The following is a 14,530-nucleotide window of genomic DNA, read 5'->3' as shown; positions in this document are numbered from 1 at the left end:
AATTCGTGAGAATTGTTCACAACTTGTTGCCCGTTAGAAAAATGTCTTAGCGCCTGTCCTGCGCCTCTAACTGACATTTTTATTATTCTTTATTATTTTTTTCCAATCGCGTTGTCCAAGGAGGGCATCATCGACGTCTCTTTAGTCCTACCGTTTGCGCACGTGCACTGATTTTTAATTTATCTTGGATTGACATTTACTGAGAGATACTGGAGCTTCCACTTTAATTTGTTATAGGAAAAGAAAAATTTTTATTGCTTTTTTTAAAAGCTGAAATAGCTCAATTTATCTATTACTCGTAACTGTCTTTATATTCTGATGAATTCCATGAAAAAAAAGAGCGTAGGTGTCCGCTGGACATAACAGTATAATACTATATTCTAATATTTAAAGATAGTATCTCATTGTAAGAATATTTTATACTTATCAGTTTCCAAAGAGATTTTATACGATTGTGTAGGCATATTTTCTAGGAAGAAAAAAATATTAATAACTATATTACTTTATACGTCAAAAATAATGTTTATTTTTATTTGATTTTTCACGCGTATTTGTTTGAACATAGCTTTTGTAATTTTTATTTTATTGTCTTTCTGCTTTTTTGTAATTTTCATTTAATTTTACTTATTGTTTATTGTGTTTTATATACATTGTTTATTTATTTATTTATTTATTTATTTATTTATTTATTTATTTTAGCTGAAAAAACTCAGTAAATAATTAAATTACGTTTTAAAATAAAATTTGTGTTTAATTTTATTTTTATTTAACATCTTTTGATTATTTGACCCTCTTTCTTTTTTATAGTATTTATTATATTTTCAAATACAAAGCCTTTGTATCTATTCATTGTTAACGATGTGATCCAATAATAAACAGAGAAATTAATCTAAAGCAGCGATGGTTCTCATTAAACCAATGTGCTTTTATTATAAATGAAACTAATCTGAGAGTTTTTAATTCATAACAAGTTTTCGATCATTCATTATTTATGATTTTAAATAATTACCACACACATAAAGATAGGCATTAATTGACGATGATCATTATAATGTGAAGGTCTGACTCGTAACTAATACAATATTGTTCTCTACATACATTACTTTACAAATTAAATTTATAATATTCAAATACAATGAAGTTAACAATATTATAGTCAGAGAGAATAATGGAACCTGTTTTCAATATCTTTCTCACAATCAGTACAACTGCCACTTAAATTAATCGTTCCATAATAATTGCTGCAAAAAATACGTTCGCATCCGTTGAGATCGCACACATAAGCATTGTGCAATTTTGTCGTGCGTTTGCGATTAATATTCTTTAAAGTTTTCACAAATAACTTATTCGAAACTCGAAATTACCGCGACAGAAAAAAAAAAAATTTTAGACGCTTACACAATTCTCAGTCGCAACACCGGTAATTAGGCGTCAGGCACGAGTGAGCGTGCCACTCTTTCGTAAAATTAAAGGGGTAGGCTAAAGTAAAATTTTCAAAAAAAATCGAAACATTTTTTTACATTTTTCGAAAAATTTTGTCTTAAAAATATATTCCTAAGAAGTTTTTATGAATTTCGAAATATTTCTCGAGTTATGTGAATTTTAGCGAACGAGCGCGTAGTGCTGAGATATATTATATATCTTTAAACTTTAAAAGTATTTTTCTCAAAACAACTTTTTTTCAACTGGCGGCGTTTGTAACTCGAATAATTTTCGACCGATCAGTCTCAGTTTTGAATAGTAGCTTCATAAAATACAAAGAACGTATTATATCTTTGCGCGTGGGATTCAATTCGGCGGCAGAATTCTTTTGGCCGCTAATGAGATTCTCCCTGATCTTCTTTATGCGGGAGACTTGCATCTTGATGGAATAACCGGTCGTCTCCGCTTCCGGCGGATGAATCCTTTCGTCCAAGGGAGTCTCTATCAGTTCCGTAACGGGGTCTCTCGCCGACACGTTGATCATCCCTTCTCATTGTCTTATTCCTTTGCGAGGATTGCTTGTAAGATTTTGCGATAGAATGACAAGTTTCAAAACGGAATGGAAATGATTAAAATATGAAGCGATATTACCTGCGCGTTACCCTCCTTATAGGTCACGGACGTATTATGAGGATCATCTCACGTTCGAATTATAATAGATAATATAACAGATTTCTAAGAATCATCAGAAGGTGAAATGAATTAGAAATCTGTTATATTATCTATATTGTAACTCGAACATGAGATGATCCTCATAATATGTTAATATGATTAAATATTTGGGTATTTATGTATTTCTGCGGTTAATGAGGACTAAGTATAGTCGTACCATTGAAACTTATCGTCGGAAAATTATAATTTGTGATTAATAAATATTATTTAGTACACCTAACTATAGCTCGTTTAATGTATTGACCTGGGTTTTACTATTTATTAATAAATATATAACTTTTGCAAAATAAACATAGACATTCAACAGAAATGGAATGAACAGATTAATATTATTAAAGTCTCTAAAATATCGGTTATCATGCTGTTTTAGTGCTTGAACGTTCATTTATTTCAGATGATACTTGGCTAGAATTTTTAATATATATTTTAGCTATTTAAAAAAATTCCGCCATACGTGATATAGAAAAGGTAATGTTAAATGTATGTTCAGTAACTTTATAGTGTATATAAATTTACAAAATAACTAAAAAAAATTTTCACCTTACAAATTTTTTTCGAAAAATACTTATATAAGCTTCACCATAATTAATAACACTTAACATTATGGCAACGAGCATGCGTTTATTCAGTAGTTTTCACTAACACGAAACTGATTTGTTTCTGCTCTACTTTTTAATTTGGACTTGCTAAACAAAACACAGACAGTACTCGGGTGGTCGAACTGGAGGAACGCGAACAGTAAGTACAACCGCAGTACACTGCGTTTTATATTTTATATTATTTTAGTTTTAAAAAAATCGATCTTAATTTACTAGCTTTTTAAATTTGCTTGTATATAGACACAATATAATAGAAAACATGCTATTTAATTTGCAAATGATTGAATGCATTTTTCAGTTTAGAAAATATAAATGCCTGTCTGTAATTGAGTAAATGCCTGCTGTATTGTTGTGCTTATAAATATATAGTATAGTAGTTTCTATGGAGGTATATGGTAAATTACTGATTTTTTAATGTATCCATTCTTCATAATTAAGACGCATTTCATCGAATGACTGTAAAAGTGCTTCCCAATTTTTTAAATAAATTTCCTCAATCTTAGATAACTTTTAGAAAAGTTAAAATAACTCATATTTGTTAATTACATTATGCAGAAATAATTTAATAAAGAATAGAAAAATTATACGTATCTTACGTAATATCGCGAAATAAAATCATTACAATTATTTTCAAACGAAGTTTTATATGTAAATGTATAAAAATCATAGTAATAGTATTTTTAATATATTTAATTTTGCAAATAGTAATTAATATAATAAATATAAAAGTCTTATTTGTAAAATTAAATATATAACCGTTATTTAAATTAATTTGATTTAAAAAATGGCTTATAAATTCATAAAGTAGAATTCATTAATGTATGAATCAGCACAATGCAAACACGAAGTACAAATCAAACATTGCACGCGTTATTATCGAATTATATACTTATTGGAATGTAATCGCTGTCGAATTACATGTTTATTTTGCCATTTTATTCGTCGGATTTATTCTGATTATTATGATATTATCCCATTGTATCTTATACCAATTACTCGCATCCATACTAATAAGATTAACATTTCGCACTAAATTGCTACAGTGATCGATGAATGCACAAAAGGTAGCTATAGTTGGTTCCATTCGTGCTTGTGTACACGATAACATGCAAGTTTGTCTCCGATCTGAAATCTCGCTGGAAGTGATCCTCTACACACCTGAATACATATCCTATTGCATAATTTAACGACTACTTCCGGCTTACAATAGTGTAGTGTCAACTTGGTACGAGCGAGGTAGGTAGTTAGTTGTTCACGAGAACGAACGGGATGTTCTACACGACGCTCTTTCACGTGCCGCAGTTACGGTTGTAACTTCCTGCATAATTCAGTAAAGAGATCTTGTAATTGTTAATACGGCTTGTGTAATGACCATGCAACGTTGCCAGGGACATCTTCGGTGTTGCGAGGTAGGTGAAGGGTTGCATGGATTAAAATAAGCATTTCCAACGAGTTTTCTGTCGATCTTGAATGTCACTAGCTAGATGTTTTGACAATTTTGAAACAAATCACGTTAATTAACAAAACAAATGAGTGATACAATTGCAATTTATAATCATACAAAATATGTGATATAATTAAAATCCGAGTGTGTAAAAAATTTTTGTCGCAACTATATACGAAGATTAAAATTAATTAATTTTTTTCTATCCGTTTATAGACTACAGTATTCTAAGAGTATATTTTTATTTTGTATATATATTGTTTGGAAAATTGTGCTGCAATCTTGCAACATTACAAGTTATGTTACTACAAAGAAGCGTTTGGAAAATATTTTTAAACGCTAACACTTAATATTCTCTTTACTATCATATTTTTAGAAAGAATGTATCCGCATTCTTGTGCATATTTCTCTTTCTCTCTTTTTTTCTCACTCTATTGCAGGTCTGTCATCGCATGCATAACCTTTTTAATACATATAGTAATATGACGCCCCTTCATCATCATGCAAACACCGAGTTTACATTTAATTTAGCCCTTTCTCTTATCGATGCCGGTTCCACACGAGATATCGTTTTATTTCTGCGAAAGTTTACAAGAAGTTGTTTTTGCACAAATGCACAACGGACCGGACACAGTGTGCACAATAAACATGTATGTCCCTTCCGGTCTTATGCCTCCCAGGCGAAAAGTCCCAGCTTCATTTAAAAAAAATAACGTTGCCGCGTGAAAAATTGTTCAATAAAACAAAACGTACGTGTTTATTCTGCCACCGTAACTGGCTACGATGCATCGGTGATGTTTTATTGTTGAAGTACCGAATACAACATTATTCAACAATCATATCTATTCTTCGCGTGACGGAGAAATGTCGCGTGACTCGCAATAACAAAAGGTACTGCACTGTACAAATTGTTTCCCTGGCTTTAAACAGGACGTAGAACGATGCACTCATTCCTGCATGACATTTAAGGACACAGGAGAGAAATCTGTTCACAGTAAATCGCAATTGCACAAGTATAAGGTAGTATACGCTATACGGGATAAATCTTCTTTGATACTATTAGCATAAACGATTGTTCGATATTGAATCTTGAAAAAAATGCGCAATGAAAATTGTTGGAAAATAATTAAAATATTGTTGAAATAATGATTGTAATTATTGAATAGACTTTGACAATAACAAGAGGCTTCTGGAAAAAAAAAAGAGATCGATTTTCTTCGTATTTCAAATTATTGCTTTTTACTGGAAAATATGTATATATTTTGATATAAGATATATTTTAAATATTTATTAGATAAAATTGATAATATCATAAGAATTTTATTTTAGATCGTACATATGAAAACACAATCAATACAAACTAAAAATTAAATGCCTATACCAGTCAAAGTTGGATCTTTAAATTTATTTAGTTTTTTCAGCACATTAACATCTTTCTAATATAATGCCTAATTGAGCATCAAATTATTAAAAATTGCTTGTTAATTTAATTTAATTTATGATATTATTATAGTAGGTTAATTGCGTTTATAAGTCCGGGAAATCAATTCGCGCAGTTTGAATGATTATAGATATGGTATACCTATATGCATGTATATATATATATAATTCACATTGAATTATTTAAGAATTAAAGATCCAGTTTCGACCGATATAGGCATTTAATTTCTAATTCCTATTGATAATATCATATGTTACAGTTCAGCCTGCACATGTTAAATTATAGGGCTGCGTAAACGGAGCGAACATCAAACTACTGCACGCGTACTCTATTTCACATAACGGGCGAACGATAATTGTTCCATTTTCTGAATTAACTCAATTTCACGGCTTAACGTATGCATACATATACCCTCCCTCTTTAATACTGTTCGATCTATGGAAATGCACAATTTCGCAATCACATAACTTCTTCTCCTGCCATTCATTTGTCATTGCTCTGTGATAAATCGAACAAGAAATATGCTCTCATATAACATCACGATAAGTCCCTTTTGATGGATTACCACCGCACTCATATCAGTGAATTTGAAACACGTGCACCGAATCTCGGAAGATATGTCATTGCTGCATGCCATTCGCATTCGACAAATTATTTTCGGACAGACTTAAAAGGTTTCCCAAGCTGATCTGATTTAGTGGATACGAGTCATTAAATTAGTTCAAATACAGGCACGTACACGTCGATAATTATCGTCCATTGAGAGAAGTTCGACCTACGAGCGATGTAACACGGCACTGCGACAACCTTTAAACGAGGTCTGCAATAAAATGCTGTAAAATGCTAGAAAAGCTTCAAAATAGCGAGCGAAAAGCAATGGCGTAACCAAAGGTTCCAAAACGAAAAGAGGAAAGAAACAAAAGAGACAGAGATAAAAAGAAGGTAAAGAAGAATAAGAGAGCAAGAAAAAAAAAGGAAAAAAGAAAAAAATAAGTAAGAAATAAAGTATAAAATGATAGAAAAAATAAAAGATACAAAAGCATTAAAAAGATACAGGAAAGAATAGTGACAGAGATCGACACTGTATAAAATGAACAGTGAAGGGCCTTTTCTTTAAGTTCATCTGCCGGAAGGCTTCGTAAACCTTGGCTACGTCACTGGCGGGAAATATACCGAATGGAAAATGTACGACGAATCGTGCCAGAGCAATCGTAGTTTCCCGCGATGCAATCTTTTATACCTTACGCGCGCTTGACGGCGATACTCGACAACGCTTTCCGACCTGTATTCTCGACGACATTTTTCTACCATTCCCTTGAGAATTTTATTTTGCGTCGTTCCAAAATTTTGCGTACTAAAGTTCACGTATGCAATTCCAATGGTAATCCAGATTTGATTTAAAAAGTCGCACCAGTTTTTCTTTGTTAATTTTACATTTCGTAAAGATTATGAGAGTTAATTATAATCTTTTGGAATATACTCTATATACTCTAAGAGAAAAGTTTTTCGGTATAATTTGTAACTAATAATATAATTTACAAAGTAAAATAATTATTATTTTAGATTATTATTATGGATAGAAAAACGTCATTTTTATAGTTGTTAACTATACCGATATAAAAAACGATTATAAAATATTATAATTATTTTCGAGGACCAATCACACATTCTTCTTGATATATAGAATTAAAAATATAACCATTTTTACTAACATTACAGTAGTAACAACTATAAAAATAAAGCTCTTAGTCATAATTATTTTATCATACAATTATAGTAACAAATATCAAAAACTTTTCTTTCAATGCAAAAATATTCATACTCTTTATAATTGCATAATTTTTAATAAAATTTCTGCAATTTTCCAGTTTAATGTTAGTCAACTTTTTAACAACATTCATGAAATTTAGTGCACAGATTTACCGCAAAAATCATCCTAATTTATTTGAGAAAATTTATAATCGGATTAAAAGCGTATTGTTATACCACGCTTCTTACAACACAATTAATATGACTAGCTTGATTATACTAATTATATTCCGGGCTCATTACACATGCAATATCTAAAGCGTGCACAAGAAGATACAATCTATTAAGATCACATCTTTTATTTTCCAGATTTACGTAAATAAACTTTCGCTTAATCATCAAAGCTTATTTTAACAAGGATGAATTTATTCATAAGGATTCAATATCGATCAAGTGTCTGCCTTATCAGAATTTTCTTATTTTGTGAGTGGAAAAGAAAGACAAACGCTCTTGTAGAACTACGGTGGAGATTTTCTTCAGCAGCAAGATTTATTTCCGTCTTTAGGTCTTCTGATCCCGTCGGAGACACGACATGCCACGCAATGTTCTCCATTTAGATAATGTAATTCGGGATATATGATAACTGAATGCAAGAACGTGGTATTGTTTCTTGAAAATAAAACATTACCAAGACGCTTAGAGACAAATTTTATTTCATGAATGGATTATTCTGGCACAAAAACAAATATACGTTCATTTATCAAAACTATGCGGCAATATTTTAGAATATAAAACGATATTTGTTCCAAAAATTGTTAAAAGAACGTTATTCATTATCTTGCCAAATGCAATACGTTTGATCACTTGGCAACTAATTTGTCTTTCTATCCACTCTCGCTTATTTAATCTTTTGTCTCTCCCGCTCGTGCGGCAGACAACTTCACTCGACAACTCTCGGGTCAAGTAGAGTAATTGAGGTCCTTGAATAAATGGGACAACACAATGATTTTCTAATGATAAATTTTGCAGATGTCATTTTTCAAAGATTTTCTAATGCACAGAAAGAAAAACAGTTTTACTGAAATATCGTAAAATTTAATTAGATACAGATCTAAAAATAATTTTATTGAACCATTAAAATAGTTATATAGAAAACTCGAAGAAATAATGAGCATACTGCGAAAAATTTTGGCATTTTAACAACCAGCTTGAGCTTCCTATATAACTGTTTTGATGGTCCAACAAAAATATTTTTAAATTTGTGACCATTAGAATTGTGTTGAAAGTAAACCATTATATTTTTCCTCCTCCGTTTAAACAATTGTTTTTCTGATTATGTTCGGGTATTTGAAATTTTTTATTTTTGGAACCTTTTTTTTATAGCTAATGCATTTATGCTGACATTCATAAACTGTATAACTTGAAATGAAATTAACGAATCTCAAATACTCAATTCAAAAAAACGATCGTCGAAACGGAGAAGAAAAAAATAACGTTCCGTTTTCAACGTAATTCTAATAATCACACTGTAACTAAATTTTTAGATATTTTAACGAAACTATTCTTTTCATGTTGCTATTTAAGTAAATACTCAATTTCCAGTTGAGAAATTTTTAACGCAAAAGTATGAATTTAATTTTTTGCGAAAAGATGTAACAAGATGTAACTATATAATACAACCTACATAATTTGCGTGAAAATCGTGAAATCATAGTCAATCATAGTCAATGAACGGACGAATTCTCTCTTTCTGAGCGTTCAATTTTACACATTGCACCTATTTTGAAGCCTTCTGGGGTCGCTATAATGGGTGTCTCATTTATCATTATAAGGTCAACTATAATGGATACCCATCCATCCTCTAATTTTATCACCGAGAACTCACTGCGTCGTCCCATTTACCCGTCCGACTCGATTAGTTTATATGACCTCAATCATTATACAGTCCAGACGGTGGACCGCCCAGTCCAACGGTATCTTCGCACTCGGTTCAAAGCCCGGCACAGCCGACACCGGCGCCGAGATGGCCCTTGAAGCCGGGCGTACTAGTGCACATCAATCGAACTCACAGCCTGCGATCCGGCCTGAGCGTTCGTGCGAACGAGGCTAATCTGCAAAACGAGCTGGTGGGCAAACATAACGATGAATCGCTCAGACAGAAGTTCCTCGACGAGACATCGTTGTCTTCGATTGGCCGTAACCCAGCTCGGGCGGTATTCCGCCGCGGTAGGAAAGATCAAACCGCGCAGAGGACAACCAGCATGACTAGTCTGAACGAGGATGGTATGCTTGCCCGAGCTAACAAGATAAAAGCCATGTTTGGCGTACAGCTCAAAGAGCAAGCCACCCTACCCGGTATATCTAGAGAAAAGACAGGTAAGAGCAGTAGGAAAGGAGTTGAGCTATTTACTCATGACTTTACCAGGTGTCATCCTACGTTAATCCGTTTGTATTTGCAACTACTTGCTTACCTAAAAGCCGTCGACTGTGCACAAAACTCTACAAGTTGACACCTTAAAGCTTTTTAAATGTGGGCTATTTAAATGTAATTTCTAATTATAAAGATTATATAATACGCTTATGGCAATGTGAGCTAAATATAAGGTTTTATATTAGGAGATGCAAATATTTGTGAATGCAAATGGGTTAAACGGCTCTTCCGTATCAAAAATCAATCAAATATATTCCTCTAACTTATTCCGCGTTCATTATTAGTATTATCCATAATAAACTATTGATAATGATCGTTTCATTTTTTCATATAAAAAATAATGATGCTTTCGAGACCTAATAGCTGCATTATCAATTTTACAAGTACTTTATCGATACTTTTATTTTTGTTATATATATTATAGATAGACACTAGACTGCACTAGAACTCTCTTTCTCGCTTTCGACAAAATTTAAAATGAGATAGGCAATATGTTTGATATTTATTTAGCCATAGAAAACAGACCTTATAATTATAAACGAATGATAATGTTGTGTGAATGAAATTAAAAAGTTAGCCGAAACGTGTATACTACAAATCAATAATTAAATTAGGATACATACAATTCAATAATATTAAAATTGATTGCGCACGAATTACAGCGCTAATTTCTTATTTGACGAATTTATTATAATTTTTTTATAATTATATGTATAAATGATTTTATCTAATTATGTCTCGTTAATACTTTAGAGTATTAATTTCACTGCGCATTAGTGAACTTCATTTTGCGTTACTTTCTGTATACACAATAATAAATGATCTCGTAAATGATTTATTAAGACCGTATATATGAATACACAATAGGTATGAATTTAAAGTCTATCTACAGGTTTTTTTTCTCTTCAACTGTCGTCATAGGTAATAGTAGACTTTGTTGTTTTATCATTGCCTGTGTCTTTTCCTTCACAACTTTTTATGCGCTTTTATGTTAACGTTATGTTAACATTTCAGTTAATGAAAACATCTGTGTTACTGGAAAATACGTGGTGCGTGTTTCTGCATACATCGCAGACGACTTTGAAGCCTCATTAAGCATACAGCTGCGTATGTAGCATGTAATTAACCCTTTAACTTTTCCACACTGATGCCGGCAGGAACTTCATGTTCAGCCTTAGTATACCTTGATGCTTATTCATAAGCTTTACCGTTACTACTTACTCTACAAATATTATAATGAGAAAATGAGAAAAAATATTATGAAATCAAATAAAAATATAACAAATGAAATATTTGAAAACAAAGTTTTAATATATAATGTTAAAATTAAATCTATTAGGTTAAAAATAGATATTAATCTGAAAAAAAACACATTAAATCTCACTTATACTTTTAACAATTTAATGCAAATGTATGCTCACGTACTTTCCATTAGCGCAAAAATGTCAATAATATATTCAATGACATTTTCAAGCTTCTATGTATTTACTTTCTAAATATGAAAAATATTTTAGCATATATCCATATGGATACAAACATTAAAATAATTTATCATTTTCATGTGCTTTAAAAATAGTTATTTATATGAATTTCTCGTGTCTTTGCATTTTGTTGATAATATAATCATAAAATTTTAATTTAACTATTTATTTAATATACAATTGTTCTAAAAAGAGAAATAATAAATTAAAGTCATAAAATCAAATGTTTCTACATTTTTTAGATGTGTACATATAATTTACAATTTATATATATATATCATAATGTTGTATCTTAAATCACAAGAAAAATGTAGAAACAAATTAATTTCAAGAGCAGTATAATTAAAATCTTATTTTAATCTTTTTATTAGTGATTGCTTTTTGATGATTTTTTAAAATTTAATATAAATATTTATTCTATTTATTCTTAATGTGTGTGTGTATTCATTAATATTCATGATCATTTACGTTTGCTTAAGTTATCGCATGAGAGGCTTTATGTGTTTATGATATCGCTTGTTGTTGATTATGTGTTCCTTAGCTGTGACTTACAAGAGAATTGTGCCGCGGCAGCGGATGTTGCACGGTATGGAATCATCCTATGAGCCAAATCGTGGTAATATATCTCGTAAGCGAAAAAAACCTGGAGCAGGTACGTATAAAAAGAATTCTTATTCTACGTGCATGCTTGCAACTTTATTTGCTCGTATGCTTTGACTTAAAAATCCTTCCCAACCTTTCCCTTTTTCGCAGATTTCTTTTCTAAAAAATATGTGTTACTTTATGCCTGTACACGCGAATACATATTCATCATCGGGCAAAAAAGGATATACAGAAAACAGAGATAACTCTCATACAAAACATACGTGTGAATGCCACAGTCGTTAGTGTACGCAATAGAGAAATATTTAGCTATGAGTGATAACACACATGCCGCACGCAAGAATTCATAGTTCCGCATAAAATATACACAGCAATCAGCCACATAAATTTCACTTATCACACAACAACTATTAATCACAGATCTTATCGATTTTCTGATATATACCGTAGCTATAATTCCGCGCGTTCCTTCTGCGGTATGTTCATCGCGATATTATTCTCGATCTTTTCCATATTATTATATATATATATTCTCTTATCGTGCGCAACAGAAAAATCTCTTTAAGGATTTTCGTAATAACAATTATCAATTATTACACGATATTATTGTACTACTACGCGCCGATATTTCAGATAAACACCAAAGTATTATTAAAAAAAAAAATGGAAATACAAATTAAAATTCTAAAAATAAATCACATATTTCAAAAATTTGGAATTCTGAGACCATAGAAATTACAAATGTTATATTGCTTAGACTTTGTTAATTTCAGATTTATATTTTAAAATTCAAATCAAAATTATAATCTTGTTTGGGGCTTTATCTCGTTAGAGTGTTCTATCTTTTACAGTGTTTTATCTTTTTTTACTAATAAAACTTCATCATTTTATTGGATTAAGTCGAAACGTGTTGGTGAAACACAGTTTCTATGGATCGTCGGGTTTACCACTGTCGTCAACATTTTAATTCACGATAATTTATACAATATTATTAACGTTCTCTTTTTGCAATTGCAGATCCCAATCAAGCCGCGAATAACAATCATGTGAACAGCGTGTCGGAAGTTCTTCCCGACTCCGGAACAAAGACGTTCTACGAAAATTTACCTTTCCACGGGATCCAAGCGCCACCTAACAAGGTTAGTATAATAATCATTTGATAAAAAAACAACAAATTTTTTCAAATCGCATGAGCTAGACTCGATTTGCAACTCGCATATTATCGTGATTGTCGAAAAAATAATGTCGGCAAATGTGTCAGTCGCAAAAAAATCAATGAATGTAGATATTGAAACTGAAGGAAAGAAGAGAGAAAGAGAGAGAGAGAGAGAGAGAGAGACAGAGAGAGGTAGAGAAAATAATTCTTTAAATTAAAACGTAAAAAATATTTCAACTTAAGAATATCACTCAAATAACACAGCAGTGCTTACAAAGTACTAAAAAAGCGATTATACGCGCTTTTTTAGCGCTTTGTTAGCGCTGTGTGCTACTTGTGTGGGCATCTTCAATATTCAGTTGATATTATTGTTCTTTGATTTTCGGCTTGAATAATACTGGAGGAACAGTACAATTCAAGAGAATCATATTGAACAAGATCGACCTAAAAGGACCGGCATCCTCTCGATGCATTTCCACCAGTTAACCAACCAAGTTTCGCGAACAGTTCGTCGATTAACGGTATCCCTTTCTGATCAAATACGTTCGAGAGGTGACAGCAAGTAAAATGCGATGGAAGGCCAAGAGGGTAGATATTAGTACAACCCTTCGACCGTACAATCCCTTCGAAGACCCTCAGCACTTAGGAGTGCCTCGTTACTCCGACGTATACAGTTCCTCCGTATTGCTAGTGCTTCACTTTGTAAGAGTTACCGAACTCAGCTACCGAATACCCTTTCAACCCTTATAATGGATATAATATAATATTATTCTCAGTGACTTTCCGACTCGTCATTTCGCAATTAAGAAACCATAACTGGTTTCTCGAGCTGATGATATTCACCTGCATTATTGAATTACCACGCGAATGCATTCATCATCCCTTTCTCGCCCTTTCCCGTTCATTTTAAGAGCGCACCCACCCATTTCGTTGCTTTCTATTATCGCGGTTAATTGATTCGCCGAGCAGACGTTTAAATAATTAATTTCACCATTTCACAACTGATTTCCTTTTCTGTTTGCATTTGAATAATTAGAGTTAAAATTAAGTCTTTTATGTATCAGAAGAGAGAGAGAGAGAGAGAGAGAGAGAGAGAGAGAGAGTCATGAAATCTTTCGAGATAATAGACTTTACGACAAGTCATCTGCAAATTATGCACATGGAGCGATTACAATGAGATATCTAATAGCTAAGTATTGCAAATTTCTAGCTGTCTTAAATATATACATATATTTAAAAAATATTATGTAAAATACGAGAGAAAGCGTTTTATTTTGCTGTACTGAAATACTCGCAATTTACTCACATGGTCTATTATTATCTAACATAAACCTCTTACAAACGTATTCGATTACATCGTATAGATCTTTGTGATGTAAATTTTAACCGTCTCAAGCAACCTCAACGCATCACATTCCAATTGAACACGTAAATCTATCGTTCTCTTGAATCGTCGAATATTCTATAAAGAA

General features: G+C 31.7%; 1 protein-coding gene across 5 annotated transcripts in view; it reads left to right on the top strand.

The window, feature by feature from the left end:
* The window catches only part of LOC108756882 (hemicentin-1), a 175,052-nt gene that overhangs the window by 150,002 nt on the left and 10,520 nt on the right, over positions 1-14,530 (top strand). For 4 of the 5 annotated variants that reach the window (XM_018501028.1, XM_018501027.1, XM_018501025.1 and 1 more), the window contains one exon: positions 12,920-13,041. In XM_018501028.1, coding sequence (XP_018356530.1) covers positions 12,920-13,041 — 122 coding nt within the window. Of the gene's footprint in view, positions 1-2,855; positions 2,893-9,332; positions 9,764-11,840; positions 11,952-12,919; positions 13,042-14,530 lie in introns of all 5 variants that reach the window. The other variant, XM_018501029.1, reaches the window with a different exon arrangement.

Source organism: Trachymyrmex septentrionalis, unplaced genomic scaffold (assembly GCF_001594115.1).
Source record: "Trachymyrmex septentrionalis isolate Tsep2-gDNA-1 unplaced genomic scaffold, Tsep1.0 scaffold13, whole genome shotgun sequence".
In the NCBI taxonomy this organism is placed as follows: domain Eukaryota; kingdom Metazoa; phylum Arthropoda; class Insecta; order Hymenoptera; family Formicidae; genus Trachymyrmex; species Trachymyrmex septentrionalis.
This window is presented reverse-complemented; position numbering and strand designations above follow the sequence as displayed.